Genomic DNA, 14,988 nt, shown 5'->3' with positions numbered 1-14,988 from the left:
GATTCTCTTTTTAATGAGAATTTGGATATACAAGAGAAAAAGCCTACTGAAAACCACTGCAGGACACTAATAACACCCTGGAAATGAATATTCTCAGTTTGGGCAATTTGAATTGCAATTCTGTTTTGTTTAGCAAGCACATTTATAATTACTGAACAAGAGGAACTATTATAGTTTTAAGTGAAATAATTGAAAAGTTAACCATTTTCAAGTATAAGCAAAATAATCCTGATTTGTATGAATCAGCAACATTAACAGAGAAAGGAGTTATAAGAATACTATACATTTTTTCAGATTTCAGTATGTATATGTGAACTATATTACAATGCAAGCTATGTGATCCAGCAAGAGTTAAGCCCATTAATTTCATTTCCAGTTGAAATCAGTTAAACTTAAAGCAGCATGAACTCATGTTTGCTCAGTGCTTAATTTTAGCTAGACTTGGAGATGGGAACGAAATTTTATTTTGATTGCATTTTAATTCACATTATTCAAACAAATACATGAACTGAAACCCTGAATCCTTTTGCAATCCAGTTCTTTAACCAAAAAGAGTGCATAAAATGCATATATTAGTGAAAATAACATTCAATGAAGTTTTATATCAAGGGAAATGTCTTGCAAAAGTGTGTTGATCAGTTAACACTGAATACAAAAAAAGGTGTTTATTAGGAGAAATTAGCATGAAAATGATGGCGAATTTTCAGGAGGGAGTAAAAAATAATAATCACAAATTGCTTTGGAAACGTGGACAGCATATTTTAATACTGAAAAAATAAGAAACTGAGAGAAACTGAACTGACATATTTGCCCCTCCTCAGGTAGACAACACTCAATATTCTCTACTCATATCCCATCCTACCCCTTCATGGATCACTGCCTTGTCGTGGCGAAGGGGCTTGAATTACTCAGGCAAGCTATGGACAGGTCAAGATGGACAGGTCATAGCGGAGAGTTTGGACCAAACGTGATCCACCTGGAGAAGGAACTGGCAAGCCGCTCCAGTATCCCTGCCAAGAAAACTCCATGGACAAAGACAACAGGCATATAAAAGATATGACGCTGGAAGATGAGCCCCTCAGGTCGGAAGGCGTCCAACTTGCTACTGGGGAAGAGCGGAGGACAAGTACAAGTAGATCCAGAGCTGATGAAGCGGCTGGGCCAAAGCCGAAAGGACGCTCAGTTGCGGATATGCCTGGAAGCGAAAGGAAAGTCCAATGCTGTAAAGAAAAGTATTGCATAGGAACCTGGAATGTAAGAACCATGAACCTTGGTAAGCTGGATGTGGTAAAAAATGAGATGGCAAGAATAAACATTGACATCCTAGGCATCAGTGAACTAAAATGGACAGGAATGGGCGAATTCAGTTCGGATGACTATCATATCTACTACTGTGGGCAGGAATCCCGTAAAAGAAATGGAGTGGCCCTCATAGTCAACAAAAGAGTGGCGAAAGCTGTACTGGGATGCAACTTCAAAAATGATAGAATGATCTCGATACGAATCCAAGGCAGTCCTTTTAACATCACAGTAATCCAAGTTTATGCACCAACTACCAGTGCTGAAGAAACCGAAATTGATCAATTCTATGAAGACTTACAACACCTTATAGAAATGACACCAAAGAAGGATGTTCTTCTCATTATAGGGGATTGGAATGCTAAAGTAGGAAGTCAAGAGATAAAAGGAACAACTGGCAAGTTTGGCCTTGGAGATCAAAATGAAGCAGGGCAAAGGCTAATAGAGTTCTGTCAAGAGAACAAGCTGGTCATCACAAACACTCTTTTCCAACAACACAAGAGACGACTCTACACATGGACATCACCAGATGGGCAACATCGAAATCAGATTGATTATATTCTCTGCAGCCAAAGATGGAGAAGCTCTATACACTCAGCAAAAACAAGACCTGGAGCTGACTGTGGCTCAGATCATCAGCTTCTTATAGCAAAATTCCAGCTTAAACTGAAGAAAGTAGGAAAAACCACTGGGCCAGTAAGATTCAATCTAAATCAAATTCCTTATGAATACACAGTTGAAGTGAAGAACAGGTTCAAGGATTTAGATTTGGTGGATAGAGTACCTGAAGAACTGTGGATGGAGGCTCGTAACATTATACAGGAGACAGCAACGAAAACCATCCCAATGAAAAAGAAATGCAAGAAAGCAAAGTGGCTGACCAATGAGGCCTTACAAATAGCGGGGGAGAGAAGACAAGCAAAATGCGAAGGAGATCGTGAAAGATACAGGAAATTGAATGCAGATTTCCAAAGAATAGCAAGGAGAGACAAGAGGGCCTTTCTAAACGAGCAATGCAAAGAAATAGAGGAAAATAACAGAATGGGAAAAACCAGAGATTTATTCAAGAAAATTGGAGATATGAAAGGAACATTTCGTACAAAGATTACCACAATTAAGGACAAAAGTGGAAAGGACCTAACAGAAGCAGAAGACATCAAGAAGAGGTGGCAAGAATACACAGAGGAATTATACCAGAAAGATATGGAGGTCTCATACACCCCAGGAAATGTGGTTGCTGACCTTGAGCCAGACATCCTGGAGAGTGAAGTCAAATGGGCCTTAGAAAGCCTTGCTAACAACAAGGCCAGTGGAAGTGATGATATTCCAGCTGAACTATTTAAAATTTTAAAAGAGGATGCTGTTAAGGTGCTGCACTCAATATGCCAGCAAGTTTGGAAAACTCAGCAGTGGCCAGAGGATTGGAGAAGATCAGTCTACATCCCAATCCCAAAGAAGGGCAGTGCCAAAGAATGCTCCAACTACCGCACAATTGCACTCATTTCACACGCTAGCAAGGTTATGCTTAAAATTCTACAAGGCAGGCTTAAGCAGTATGTGGACCGAGAACTCCCAGAAGTGCAAGCTGGATTTCGAAGGGGCAGAGGAACCAGAGACCAAATTGCAAACATGCGCTGGATTATGGAGAAAGCCAGAGAGTTCCAGAAAAACATCTACTTCTGCTTCATTGATTATGCAAAAGCATTTGACTGTGTCGACCACAGCAAACTATGGCAAGTTCTTAAAGAAATGGGAGTGCCGGATCACCTCATTTGCCTCCTGAGAAATCTCTATGTGGGACAAGAAGCTACAGTTAGAACTGGATATGGAACAACTGATTGGTTCAAAATTGGGAAAGGAGTACGACAAGGCTGTATATTGTCTCCCTGCTTATTTAACTTATATGCAGAATACATCATGCGAAAGGCTGGACTGGATGAATCCCCAACCGGAATTAAGATTGCCGGAAAAAATATCAACAACCTCAGATATGCTGATGATACTACCTTGATGGCAGAAAGTGAGGAAGAATTGAAGAACCTTTTAATGAGGGTGAAAGAAGAGAGCGCAAAATATGGTCTGAAGCTCAACATCAAAAAAACTAAGATCATGGCCACTGGTCCCATCACCTCCTGGCAAATAGAAGGGGAAGAAATGGAGGCAGTGAGAGATTTCACTTTCTTGGGTTCCATGATCACTGCAGATGGTGACAGCAGTCACGAAATCAGAAGACGCCTGCTTCTTGGGAGAAAAGCAATGACAAACCTAGACAGCATCTTAAAAAGCAAAGACATCACCTTGCCGACAAAAGTCCGTATAGTTAAAGCTATGGTTTTCCCAGTAGTAATGTACGGAAGTGAGAGCTGGACCATAAAGAAGGCTGATCGCCGTAGAATTGATGCTTTTGAATTATGGTGCTGGAGGAGACTCTTGAGAGTCCCGTGGACTGCAAGAAGATCAAACCTATCCATTCTCAAAGAAATCAGCGCTGAGTACTCACTAGAAGGACAGATCCTGAAGTTGAGGCTCCAGTACTTTGGCCACCTCATGAGAAGAGAAGAATCCCTAGAAAAGACCCTGATGTTGGGAAAGATGGAGGGCACAAGGAGAAGGGGATGACAGAGGATGAGATGGTTGGACAGTGTTCTTGAAGCTACTAACATGAGTTTGGCCAAACTGCGAGAGGCAGTGAAGGGTAGGCGTGCCTGGCGTACTCTGGTCCATGGGGTCACGAAGAGTCGGACACGACTGAACGACTGAACAACAACAACAACATCCCATCCTAAGTAATATAATGTTTGACACCTCCTTTGTTTTCACAATGAGCTGATTTCTTTCCTTAGTTCAGAGAATGATATTATATATATTACTTGTCAAATCAATGTTTAAACTTGGAATTGATTTCTCACACAGAGACACACTCAGAGTACCAGATTGAAACCAGCTGATTCTGATCGATGTTAATGAATTGTGCTGCCCCAATAATGGTAATCCTACAAATGATTGTAACTCTAGGAGTGAACTGATTTCTTCAACTATTTTCGGTAGGATAGTTTCTTGATTAAGAACCCTAAGATCTCATCTAATAATGATCTCCATAGCCACCATGCTTTTATCAGTGTAAGTGATACTGGAATCAAGCTACAGCGAGGATTCACGTACTACAGAATTATAAGGTGCACTTGCAGTTGATTCAGACACCTACTACTGGTAGCCATCCTGGCTGTAAATCCTGGAAGACCTGCTCCCTGCCTTGCAGACCTTCCCTACTTGGCTTGCAAGAGTTGGGCCCTGACTGACTCCAGCTACAAAAAACTGAATCTGCTGAACAGACTCTGGGGCTGGGGTGTTTTTTGGAGGCTTCTGCTGTTGGGGGTTGTTTCTGATTCTGTATCTTTATTTTAGAGCTTGGGATTTATGTGGGAATTGTTCGGTTTGTATTTTTAAAATATTTATGACTACTTTTGTTATGTTGTAATTTTTTTCATGTGACAATCTGCCTCGAGCATGGTTTGAACTGTGGAAATGCAGCATATAAATAAAGTTATGCGTGGACTGATGTAGTATCCAATAAACTATGAAACGGAAACAATATTGGACTGTATGTTAACTAGAAATCCGTAAGAATCCATAGTGAAATGCTGTTGGTCCCAGTCCACACACACCATATGACTCTAATATGCACACAGTTTGAAAGAAAATTGTTGTTTCCTCTCATATGTTGCACAGAATATGTAATATACCTAGGTGCACATATTAGTTTGTCATGGCAGTCCTAAGTGGCTGAAATAAATGGTACCATTAGCTAAGTTTAATAACATTTTTAAATGAACTCACTGTGGAGGGATTTTGGCTGTCTAAAAATATTTAGGTAGATTAGCCAAAAGAAAGAAAAAAGCAGTGTGTGAGTAGTTTGAAGTATATTAGCTGGAAAAAGTCTGTAACACTCATGTCCTCCTTGTGTGTCTGTCCTCCTTGTGTGACATCACTTCCTCTGCCAGCCGCTGTGCTGGCTGCTGGAGGTTGCCCACAGTTGTAGCCAATTGCAGGGAATCTTGGGAGCATGGTTTAGGGAGCGGACTAGAGGGAAGACTGATTTCCTGTGAAAGCCAGCCACACGCAGCCCTCAGACTCAGTCAATGCTGGAAAGCATTTCCCAATTTTCAACCTTGCTCAGCAGAGAAAATCCCAGTCTATTTTCAGCAATTCTTCTTTGCCATGGGACCAATGCAATATGAAGTCTTGGCTCATCCCAGACCACATCAACAAACTTGGAACTTTTTCTTTTTCTTTTTCTTTTGGACATTTGTTTGGCCATTCTACGAATAACACATTCATTTCAGATCATGATTTCACAATAGGTTTCACAAGGTTCATGCTAGAAATCTTACCTCTGCAAAATGGAACTGGAAAATCCCATGATGCTCCATTTCCAGGACTCATGATACATGTCAACATAGCATGGCCTTCGAGGATATAGCTGGACATGCAGCTGTACCGAATCTTATCTCCAATATTGAATCTTGTGCCATGAAGAACTCCTTTTGGTATTTCCCCAGGATTGCCGCATGTATGGCTAGGCAGCACTGATGAAGAAAAGGAATAGATTTTTTATTAAGGTAGAATGTACAGAATAAAAGCAAATAGCATTTAATTGGCTGAGACTTCATTGTGCAATAAGTATACATATACATAACTTTTTTGTTTCTCTGCTTTCACTTAGAGCAAATAAATTGTTCCTTAGCGTAATGAATCACTGTTCCTTAGGAAATAAACATTCAATATATCAGATAAATACAATTTTGTATAGAAATTTAGGGTGGTATCACCAGACATCTAAATCTCAAGAAAATGCATTTAGGATTGCAGCATAAATTGTGTGAAGCAGTGTAATAGTATTCTGTTCAGCTCCTTATTTGATTATTACTAGAAATATAGATCTGCTTCCAAGGAACTCAGAGAACTATCCTTTCCAATGTGCCACAGGAAAGCAACACACTGTACTATACATAGTCTAAAATTTTCAGAAGATTTCAGTATTTGCAATTAGATGTGGCACCAGGAGCAAGTTCAGGGTATGGAAAAAACAACGCCATAATACATTTCCTTGAAGAGTCTGAATTTTGGTAATGTTCAGCTCCTTTCCAAGCAGGGGAGCCAACTTGAGCCCCAGGTTATGGGTGCCCAGTGTATGTGACCCCTATAGTTGGCACCCCTGTTTCCAAGGAGAGTAGAGACATGATTCTCTAAACAACAACAACAGCAGCAGCATAAACAATAGCAACTGAGCAGTTACAGCAGCCCTGCAAAACTACAGCATTAACAACCTATTTGTCCAACCAGACACAGGTTTGTAATGGGTGGGAGTGGTGAATATGAAACACATTGGACACAATACCATTGAGGACACAGATAACCACTACATAGCCACGCAGAATTGTGTCGGTAAGGTGGAACTGAAACACACCCTGCCACCAAAATAAACTGCGGCAAAGTGCTTCTCATCCCGGTGCAGGGACACTGATTTCTTTTCCCCACCCCAAAACCTTGCATTGCATAATTTCTTGAGTGATAAATCTGGCAAGAGGTGCTAATAATAGCTCTGAAATGGTTTGCCTTGGGTACTAGACACAGCCAATGATTAATCTGGCACAAATATATAATGTGTTTAACTTGTATTGAAAGCAATGAAATTTTAATCAATTGACTGAGGAAGCCAGCTCAAGTCAATGGATTTAAGGGTACTTAATTTTGGCTTCAATTGCAGCCACAGAGTCTGCCTGAATACTGATCCTACATTTACCATAGCATTGAGTGTGTGTGTGAATCTTACGCAGTAACTGCAACCAGTAGCAGAATCTTTATTCTATGAAACCTACTTGCAAGAAATAACCATTTGGATAATATTAGCTCTAGTGCAGTGATGGTGAACCTTTTAGAGACCAAGTGCCCAAACTGCAACCCAAAACCCACTTATTTATCACAAAGTGCCAACATGGCAATTTAACCTGTGTATCTCATTTTTTCTGTGTGTTTCATGTTTCTTCTTTATGACTGCTGTTGTAATAAATAATCCTTCATAAAGGTTATAGCATTACATTCTTCATTAAACTATCTTTCCATTGATATATAACTTTATGGTATAACTCAGTGCTTTTTTTTCTAAAACAATGTTTAGGGTTGCTCTCATTTTGACTCAAGAAAATCACCACAGGGGAAAAATAAATACAGTTCAAATTGGGGAAAATAAATACAGTGAATTTTTACTTCCATTAAATTCACAAAATATTTAGGGGTATGAGTCCCCCTGCGTCCCTACTGGAAAAAAAGCACTGGTATTACTCTAAAACAAAGTGGTGTTATGAGCCATCAAACCTTGGAAATACATTTTTTCCAGAAGGTTCCACAATTTTGGCCACTAGTGTACACTGGAGGACTGTACTAGGAGCCACCCTCTCCCAATTTTTAATATGAGATAAAAATGATTGTCTGTGTGCACACATATAAATAAATAAACACAGCCAGATGGGCAGGGTATAATTATTATTATTATTATTACTATTACTATATTCTGCCGTTTCTTTGGCTGCTGTTTGATCGCAGCCCCCACGGAATGAATTTCTCTGTTGGCTTCTGCGGGAAAGCCCAGCGAACATGTAAACCCAGCAGCCCCTCCTTAGGTTGCCCTCTTTATATGCTTACTGACCTGGGAGATAAGCCCTGCTGAACTCAAGGCGGCTTACTCCTGAGTAGGAAAAACAGACTGGCAGGAGGCTCTGGTGCATCAAAAGTCAATGCCTGCTCAGCCCCACGCTCGCTCACCAGGCCCTGGTGCCGCAGGCTTTGAGTGGCACACACGAGCCCTCCTCCTCCTCCTCCTCCTCCTCCCCACCCGACCCCTGGCACGGAAGCTACGGCCCTGCTGGGGCAATGGCGCACATGCCCACAGAGAGGGCTCTGAGTACCCTCTCTGGCATGTGTGCCATAGGTTCGCCACCACTGATCTAGTGTGACACTGTTGGCTGACACGTAGTTAAATCTGGTCTTACTGGAACACACAGCTTATGCCTCCTTTGCTTTATATCAGGGATGGGGGACCTGTGACCCTCCAGATGTTGTTGGACTATAATTTCTACCATCCCTTACCATTGACAATAGAGTGGTACCTCGGGTAAAGAACTTAATTCGTTCCGGAGGTCCGTTCTTAACCTGAAACTGTTCTTAACCTGAAGCACCACTTTAGGTAATGGGGCCTCCCACTGCTGCTGCACCACCAGAGCAAGATTTCTGTTCTTATCCCGAAGCAAAGTTCTTAACCTTAAGCGTTATTTCTGGGTTAGCGGAGTATGTAACCTGAAGCGCCTGTAACCTGAGGTACCACTGTACTGTTTGGGGCTGATATGAGTCCAGCAACATCTGGACGGCCACTTGTAGTTGCTTGGTCAATATTATTGTTTATATAGCTTTTAAAAAAATGTGTCTATACTCAGTCACTGTCTATTTTCTATATGTAACATTGTCCCCTTGGGCATAAAGCAATCCAGCTTGTTCCAACTGTTTGTTTGTTTTGCACTTCCGTCATGAGCGATGGGTATAGACATGAGATATGAACACTGGCTTGAATCACTGAAAGCATCTTCTTGTATTATCAAAGGCTCAGCCATGCAGATGCACAAGGAGAGGTGGCCCAAGATATTTTGTTGCCTGAGACAGAGGATACAAACCAAGTGGAACCTCCTACAATCTTGGTTGGGAAAAAATAATAAACTTCCTTTTGCTGCCCTTTGATGGCAGTCTAAAATTCTGAGCCAGGATGCCTCGCCCATCAGCTGGCCATATATAGAGGTGCCTCATCCTTTTGGTTGCTGCATAGCTGCTATAATACTCAAAGTGGCACTCAAGTAGGTATGACTGCAAGATAGATGAAGCTTGCACACGTCTTAGGTCCACAAGTTTACTGCTGAGAAACAAAGCAGAATAGCAGGACCTGAACCCAGAGCCTTCTGCCTGCAAAACAGGTGCTCTCTTGTCTTCTGTAGTAAGACTTGTGTCAGTCAGAACCCAAATAATGAAAATAGGAATGAATGATATATAATACACTACTCATGAAGGCTTGAGGAATGGCTTTCTTCAGACTGCAAGGCAGATAGATTAAACAGATTTCCAGATTCAATGTCAAGTTTGTTAGCCGTCGTACTACAAGACTGGTGTTAACATAGGCCTCTGCTTCAAGGGGCCAAGACCCTTTGCCCCCCCCCCATTGTTGAGGCCGAACGTGCAGCCGGGTGTGGAGTATGACGTCAGGACGTCACATTGGGCTCCCTCCATGTTCTTCAGAAGATGGTGCCATAGGGTGTTAACATATATAATCACCAAACAAACCAAAATATCCTCACATTCTTTGTCATTCAGTTAGTATGCTTTTAATAGAGTATTAGATTAGCTGGGGGGGGGGGCGCTGAGGAAGCATTCCCAGCCTACCATATAGCAGAGATGCATTTTTCAAATCCTTAGATTGCAATAGAAGAGAGCAAGCAGAACTACATGGCTTGAACAGCAGGAAGCTAGCAAAAGAAATGAACAATCTCTGACCACTTAACTTCTACCGATGGAGGAGAGCATCTACACCCAGAACGGCTATACTTTATCACTTTTATACATGTTGTCTCCACTCCAATAACTACGAATATAATTATAGGGTGATGTCTAAAAAGAAACCTTGTTGGGGGGGGGATGTTTTCATGAGTTTTATTATCCCTACTGATGCTTTCGACTACAACTCCCATCATTCCTGACCACTGGGAATGGTGGCAGGGAGCTGTAGCCCATAACATCGTGTTGGCTACCCCTGGTCTATATAGTTATTGCTCCTTTAGTGCTATCCTCAGCAATTTCTCCATCTATATTTTGTAGTGCTGCTGCTTTGTGAGGATTTTCGCTTACCTACTTCTCTGTGTCATAACACATATCAGGGAGATAGAAATCTTTCCTCGGATGAAATGAAACTGCTGATCAGGCATTGTTTTCTCATCTGAGAAGCCTCTCTGGCCCTCGGTATCACTCTGTTACTATCTTTTCAATTTCCCAGGGACCTAAGTTAGTCATAAGAGCTGGGGGAGGGCCTGAGAGAAGAATCTGCCTGCCCACTGGGAGACAATTGAGACGTATCCCTTTGTAAGTCAAAGATACAGGACAGGGCATAATGTCTTGGAACAAAAGGCATGATAGAAAGCTAATTTGAATTTGAACTGAGAAGAACAAAATAACAGACACAAATTTTGTAGAACATAAGCAATCCCCTGGACAACAAGAGAAAGCCAGAAAGCCATTACTGTTTGGGTACTACAGAGTTTCAGGCAATCACATTAAAAAAAAAAAAAAAAAAAAACTCAAGGGTGCCGACTTCTAATGCTCAACTTCAATAAAAATGCCCTCTGAGTTATTAGCTGGTTTGGATTTTAATCCAACTAGCGGCAGATCCACCCCATACATTTAAGGCTCATCTAGTACACATGACTTCTCCAAAAGAAACCTCTGAACTGTGATTTATTCCAGCTGCTGGAAACTGTAGTTCTGTGAGGGGCAAACTACACTTCCTATGATTCTCTGGAGGAAGTCATGTGCTTTGGATGTGTTTTAAATTTATGGTGTGGATCTGCCCCTATTGGATTAAAGTCCAGGAGGCATGGATTGGGTCAATTCATATCAGAATTGATAAAAGACTGAATTCCTCAAGCAACTCTTGCGTACAGACATCTACCTCACCCTGCACAATGCTGCTACCAGGAGATCCGACAGTAGGTGCTCACAATGAGGAAATTGGTTGTAAAATTCAAGGAAGGAGAGGATATGCCCCTTCCCTCATTTCCTCTGTCCCACCCCCCACCCCCTGAACACTTTGTCAATGCAATCAGCTTTATGTTGCCACTGTTTTACTACTTGCTATTTGTATTCATAAATCTGTTTGGGTTGGAACAGAATCGATTTGGTTATTTTACACTGTAGCTTGTTTTTATCAAACTAAATAAAGGGAAATTCATGGGGCAATAAATCAAACTTGTCTTTTGTGATTCTTTTCCTCCCCCGCAAAAAAATAAAAAAATAAAAAAATCTATAAATACTCTTTATTACTTCTCAACAGAAATGGGATGTTTTGGAAAGCACAGCAGAGTTCAGAACTCCGTGATATCAGCTTACCTTTGCACTCCTATCATATTACAACTTGCAGTGGAAACTGCTATGCAGTGGGGTTATTTCAACCAAAACATGACACTTGGTATCACAACTGTTTTGACAAGTATTGATTTTAAGGTTTACCTTCATCTTCAATATGGCTCTTACAGCTGTTCCAGAGACAGGTTGCAAGTGGCTTGAAAATTCTGCTTTGAATAATTAAAGCTTACACTACAAAATGTCACAACATCGTTTGTTCAGCCTGGCTTGCCTTTAAACCTCAATATTTCTAATTTTAACTTTCATTTAAGCAAGTGACCTACTTTATTTGGGTTGGAAGGGATTCCTGCATATCATCTTTCCTTATATACTTCCCCAGAACTAGATATAAGATACACTGTGAATACATGGTGGCTGCAGATATTCCTAAGCCCTAAGGGCACACAGAGGCATCAGTGATCATTCAGAGACGAGTGAGGAAATAAGTAATTTTTCAATAAATATTTAGAACAGTGCAGCTTAATCTCCTTCATAAAGTTTCAACCTGTGTGAGAAATAAAGGGGCAATCTGATCTGTCACTTTCATGTTTTTACACATAATTAAATTCACATGTTTAGCCACAATTCCCTTCCGTTTAAATAACAGCTTGTTTTTTCTTTGTTGAGAGATAATAATCTCAAAATACTATGTAATACATCTTTGGCTTTAAAACAATAATAATACATGTTTAAACACCTCTGTTGATACATTTACACTAATACAGATACAATTCTTCAATACTCAGAGAAGTGCAAACTGTGGCGGATAGCTCTTTTTCAATCACTTTATAACCCCCAGAGGTGAAGATCAGGCCATTTTTTTGGCCTGATCAGGGACTCATAAAGAGAGAATTCCTCAAGCACCCCTGTAAAAAAAAAAAGTTGAGAGGTATGTCTACACTGCAAACAAGTTCTTGCTGAAATGCCAAGGTCTTCTGAATATGCCTTGTGACATCAAAATAAAGCATACCACATGTGTATGACGAGTAAGTTGTCAACCACAGCTTATTCCCTCTCTGAACTGAATTGTGAGAAAATGGGCCAGTTTAAACCATAATTTATCACAGGGGTGTAAGAAACATTTTAGCTCTGGGGGCCAAATCTTTAGACCAACTTTGAAAGGTGATGGGGGAAATCACATGACATCCATCACATGTCAAAATCCTTTACAGTTCTCACAATCCCATCTCAGGAAGGGTGGTGCCGTGGTGTGTGGGCTGAGCTCTCTTCACTGGAAAGAACCTCTATGTTTAAGTCAGTTCATGCTCTCCTCTAAGTTCATGGGAGAGAGAGGAACTGCCTCAAAGTGTTTTGTAGTGCTCTTGGGAGCAGTGCCCCCTCTCCAGCAATTACCGTAGTCTAAAGACCACATAACTGCAGCAGGTTAAGCAGCTCACTAGAAAAGCTAACCAATAGACTGAAACTGAGATGGGGACAAATAGAAGAGGACGTCTTCAGTCGGTATGGCTCCCCTTTATCACATGCGCAGCACAACAAGACAACAACAAGAATCCACCGACAACATGCGAATCAGTCTGGATAACTTGACCCAACAACCCTCCCACCCCACCTAATACACACAAACAAATCCCACTGCAACCAACCAAAGACAATCAACCACACCCTAGGCCACCCCAACCTCTCTCACCACCAAAGACAGATAGCAAGCGAATAGAAAGAGAACCTACACAAGTGACACTGACACAAAGACCCCACACATACACTAAGTAAAAGAATATAAGCTTTACCACCCCACCCCTCCCCCCAACCTTATACTGCATATAATACCAATGTCTCACAACTAATGTAACTGATCTGTAGAAAAAACAAATAAGTGCAGCAGGTTGCCCACCTGTGCAATTAGCTATGCTTTATTGTGATATCCAACCAACTCAACTATTCTCAAATTAATTTTACTAAGTTATGGCATATGTAATTGCTTTTAATATGTAATGCACAATGAGATCACATGGCAATGAAAGGTGTAATGAAAATTATTATTATTATTATTATTATTATTATTATTATTATTATTATTATTATCATCATTATCATTATTATTATTTCATCAATTGGTGAAGTCCAACTCCGGATTTGAAAGTCCTTTTTCGTTTTTTAAATATTTTTCTTGTTGCATTCCTCCTAGGGGCAATATTGTTCTTATAAACTCATTGATCATTCCTCCACCATTGAAGAGGCAAGCAATAACAGAGCACCCTGACATAATTTTACTAAGAGAGCTGACAAGGCTAACACTTGTTGCAGCAGCTGATGTTTTCTGAAGGATTTTGTTTTGAGGATTCTATCACAACCTCCTCGAAGTGCCAGCTGATTCAGCACATAAGGGAACTTTGAAGCACCTATAATCAACTTCCATGATTATATGAAAGTTTATGAAACTTCTGTACATTCATAAAATCAAAGCACTGCAGCGTGTGAATAGTTCATAGAATGAAATGTAACAAGAACACAAAATGTCCCTGGAAGGTTTCATGTCTCCCAACACATAATCAGGAGATCCCAACGCATCATCAGAGATCTACAACCTCTCCTAGACAATGACAGTTCTCTTTCTCAAGCTCTGGGAGGAAGACCCTTCATCGCCTACAAACAGCCACCCAATCTCAAACAGCTCCTCACCCACAATAATACAAAAACAGGACTCAACATGGACACTGGTACCAGAGCCTGCAATAAACCCAGATGCCAACTTTGCTGCCACATAAACCCGGATAACACCATTTACTGGCCCCAACAACATCAAACATACCATCTCAGGACTATTTAATTGCTCATCTTCCAACATTGTGTATGCAATCAAATGCCAACAGTGCCCTTCAGCTCTCTATATTGGACAAACAGGCCAAACCCTACGCCAAAGGATAAATGGACATAAATCTGATATCAGGAATCACAAGACAGAGAAACCAGTAGGAGAACACTTCAATCTCCCAGGACATTCTATAAAAGATCTCAAAGTAGCTGTCTTAATACAAAGAAATTTCAGAAATAGACTGGAAAGAGAAGTGGCTGAATTGCAACTAATCACCAAACTTAAAACCATGGAGAAACCTGGTTTGAACAAAGACATTGGATTCTTATCTCATTATACATAACAAAGCCATCTTTAGCCATCTCACCCCTTGCCTTTCCCTGCAAGACTAATTGCAGCCGTTTAGAGTCGTCAACAGGTTTTCCACACTTATCAGCCTATCACCCATTCCCACCACCCTTCTGAGTAATACCCCTCCCCACTCCCCCACTATATTTAAGGATCTGGTGACTTCTGTTTCAGTGTATCTGAAGAAGTGTGCATGCACACGAAAGCTCATACCAGCAACTAACTCAGTTGGTCTCTAAGGTGCTACTAGAAAGAATTTTCGATTTTGTTTTGACATAATCAGGAGTTATACTGATTAGATCTCTCTGACTTTTAAAGGGAATTTCAGTATTAGAGGATGTTGTCCTAGATTAGAT

General features: G+C 40.8%; 1 protein-coding gene across 1 annotated transcript in view; it reads right to left on the bottom strand.

The window, feature by feature from the left end:
- The window catches only part of CSMD1 (CUB and Sushi multiple domains 1), a 930,570-nt gene that overhangs the window by 460,292 nt on the left and 455,290 nt on the right, over nucleotides 1–14,988 (bottom strand). The window contains exon 4 of the mRNA XM_033142996.1: nucleotides 5,691–5,885. Within this exon, the coding sequence (XP_032998887.1) occupies nucleotides 5,691–5,885 (195 nt within the window). The remainder of the gene's footprint in view (nucleotides 1–5,690; nucleotides 5,886–14,988) is intronic.

This window comes from Lacerta agilis, chromosome 3 (assembly GCF_009819535.1).
Source record: "Lacerta agilis isolate rLacAgi1 chromosome 3, rLacAgi1.pri, whole genome shotgun sequence".
NCBI classification, from domain to species: Eukaryota; Metazoa; Chordata; class Lepidosauria; order Squamata; family Lacertidae; genus Lacerta; species Lacerta agilis.
The sequence above is the reverse complement of the archived record's forward strand: the minus strand, read 5'-3'. Positions and strand labels throughout refer to the sequence as shown.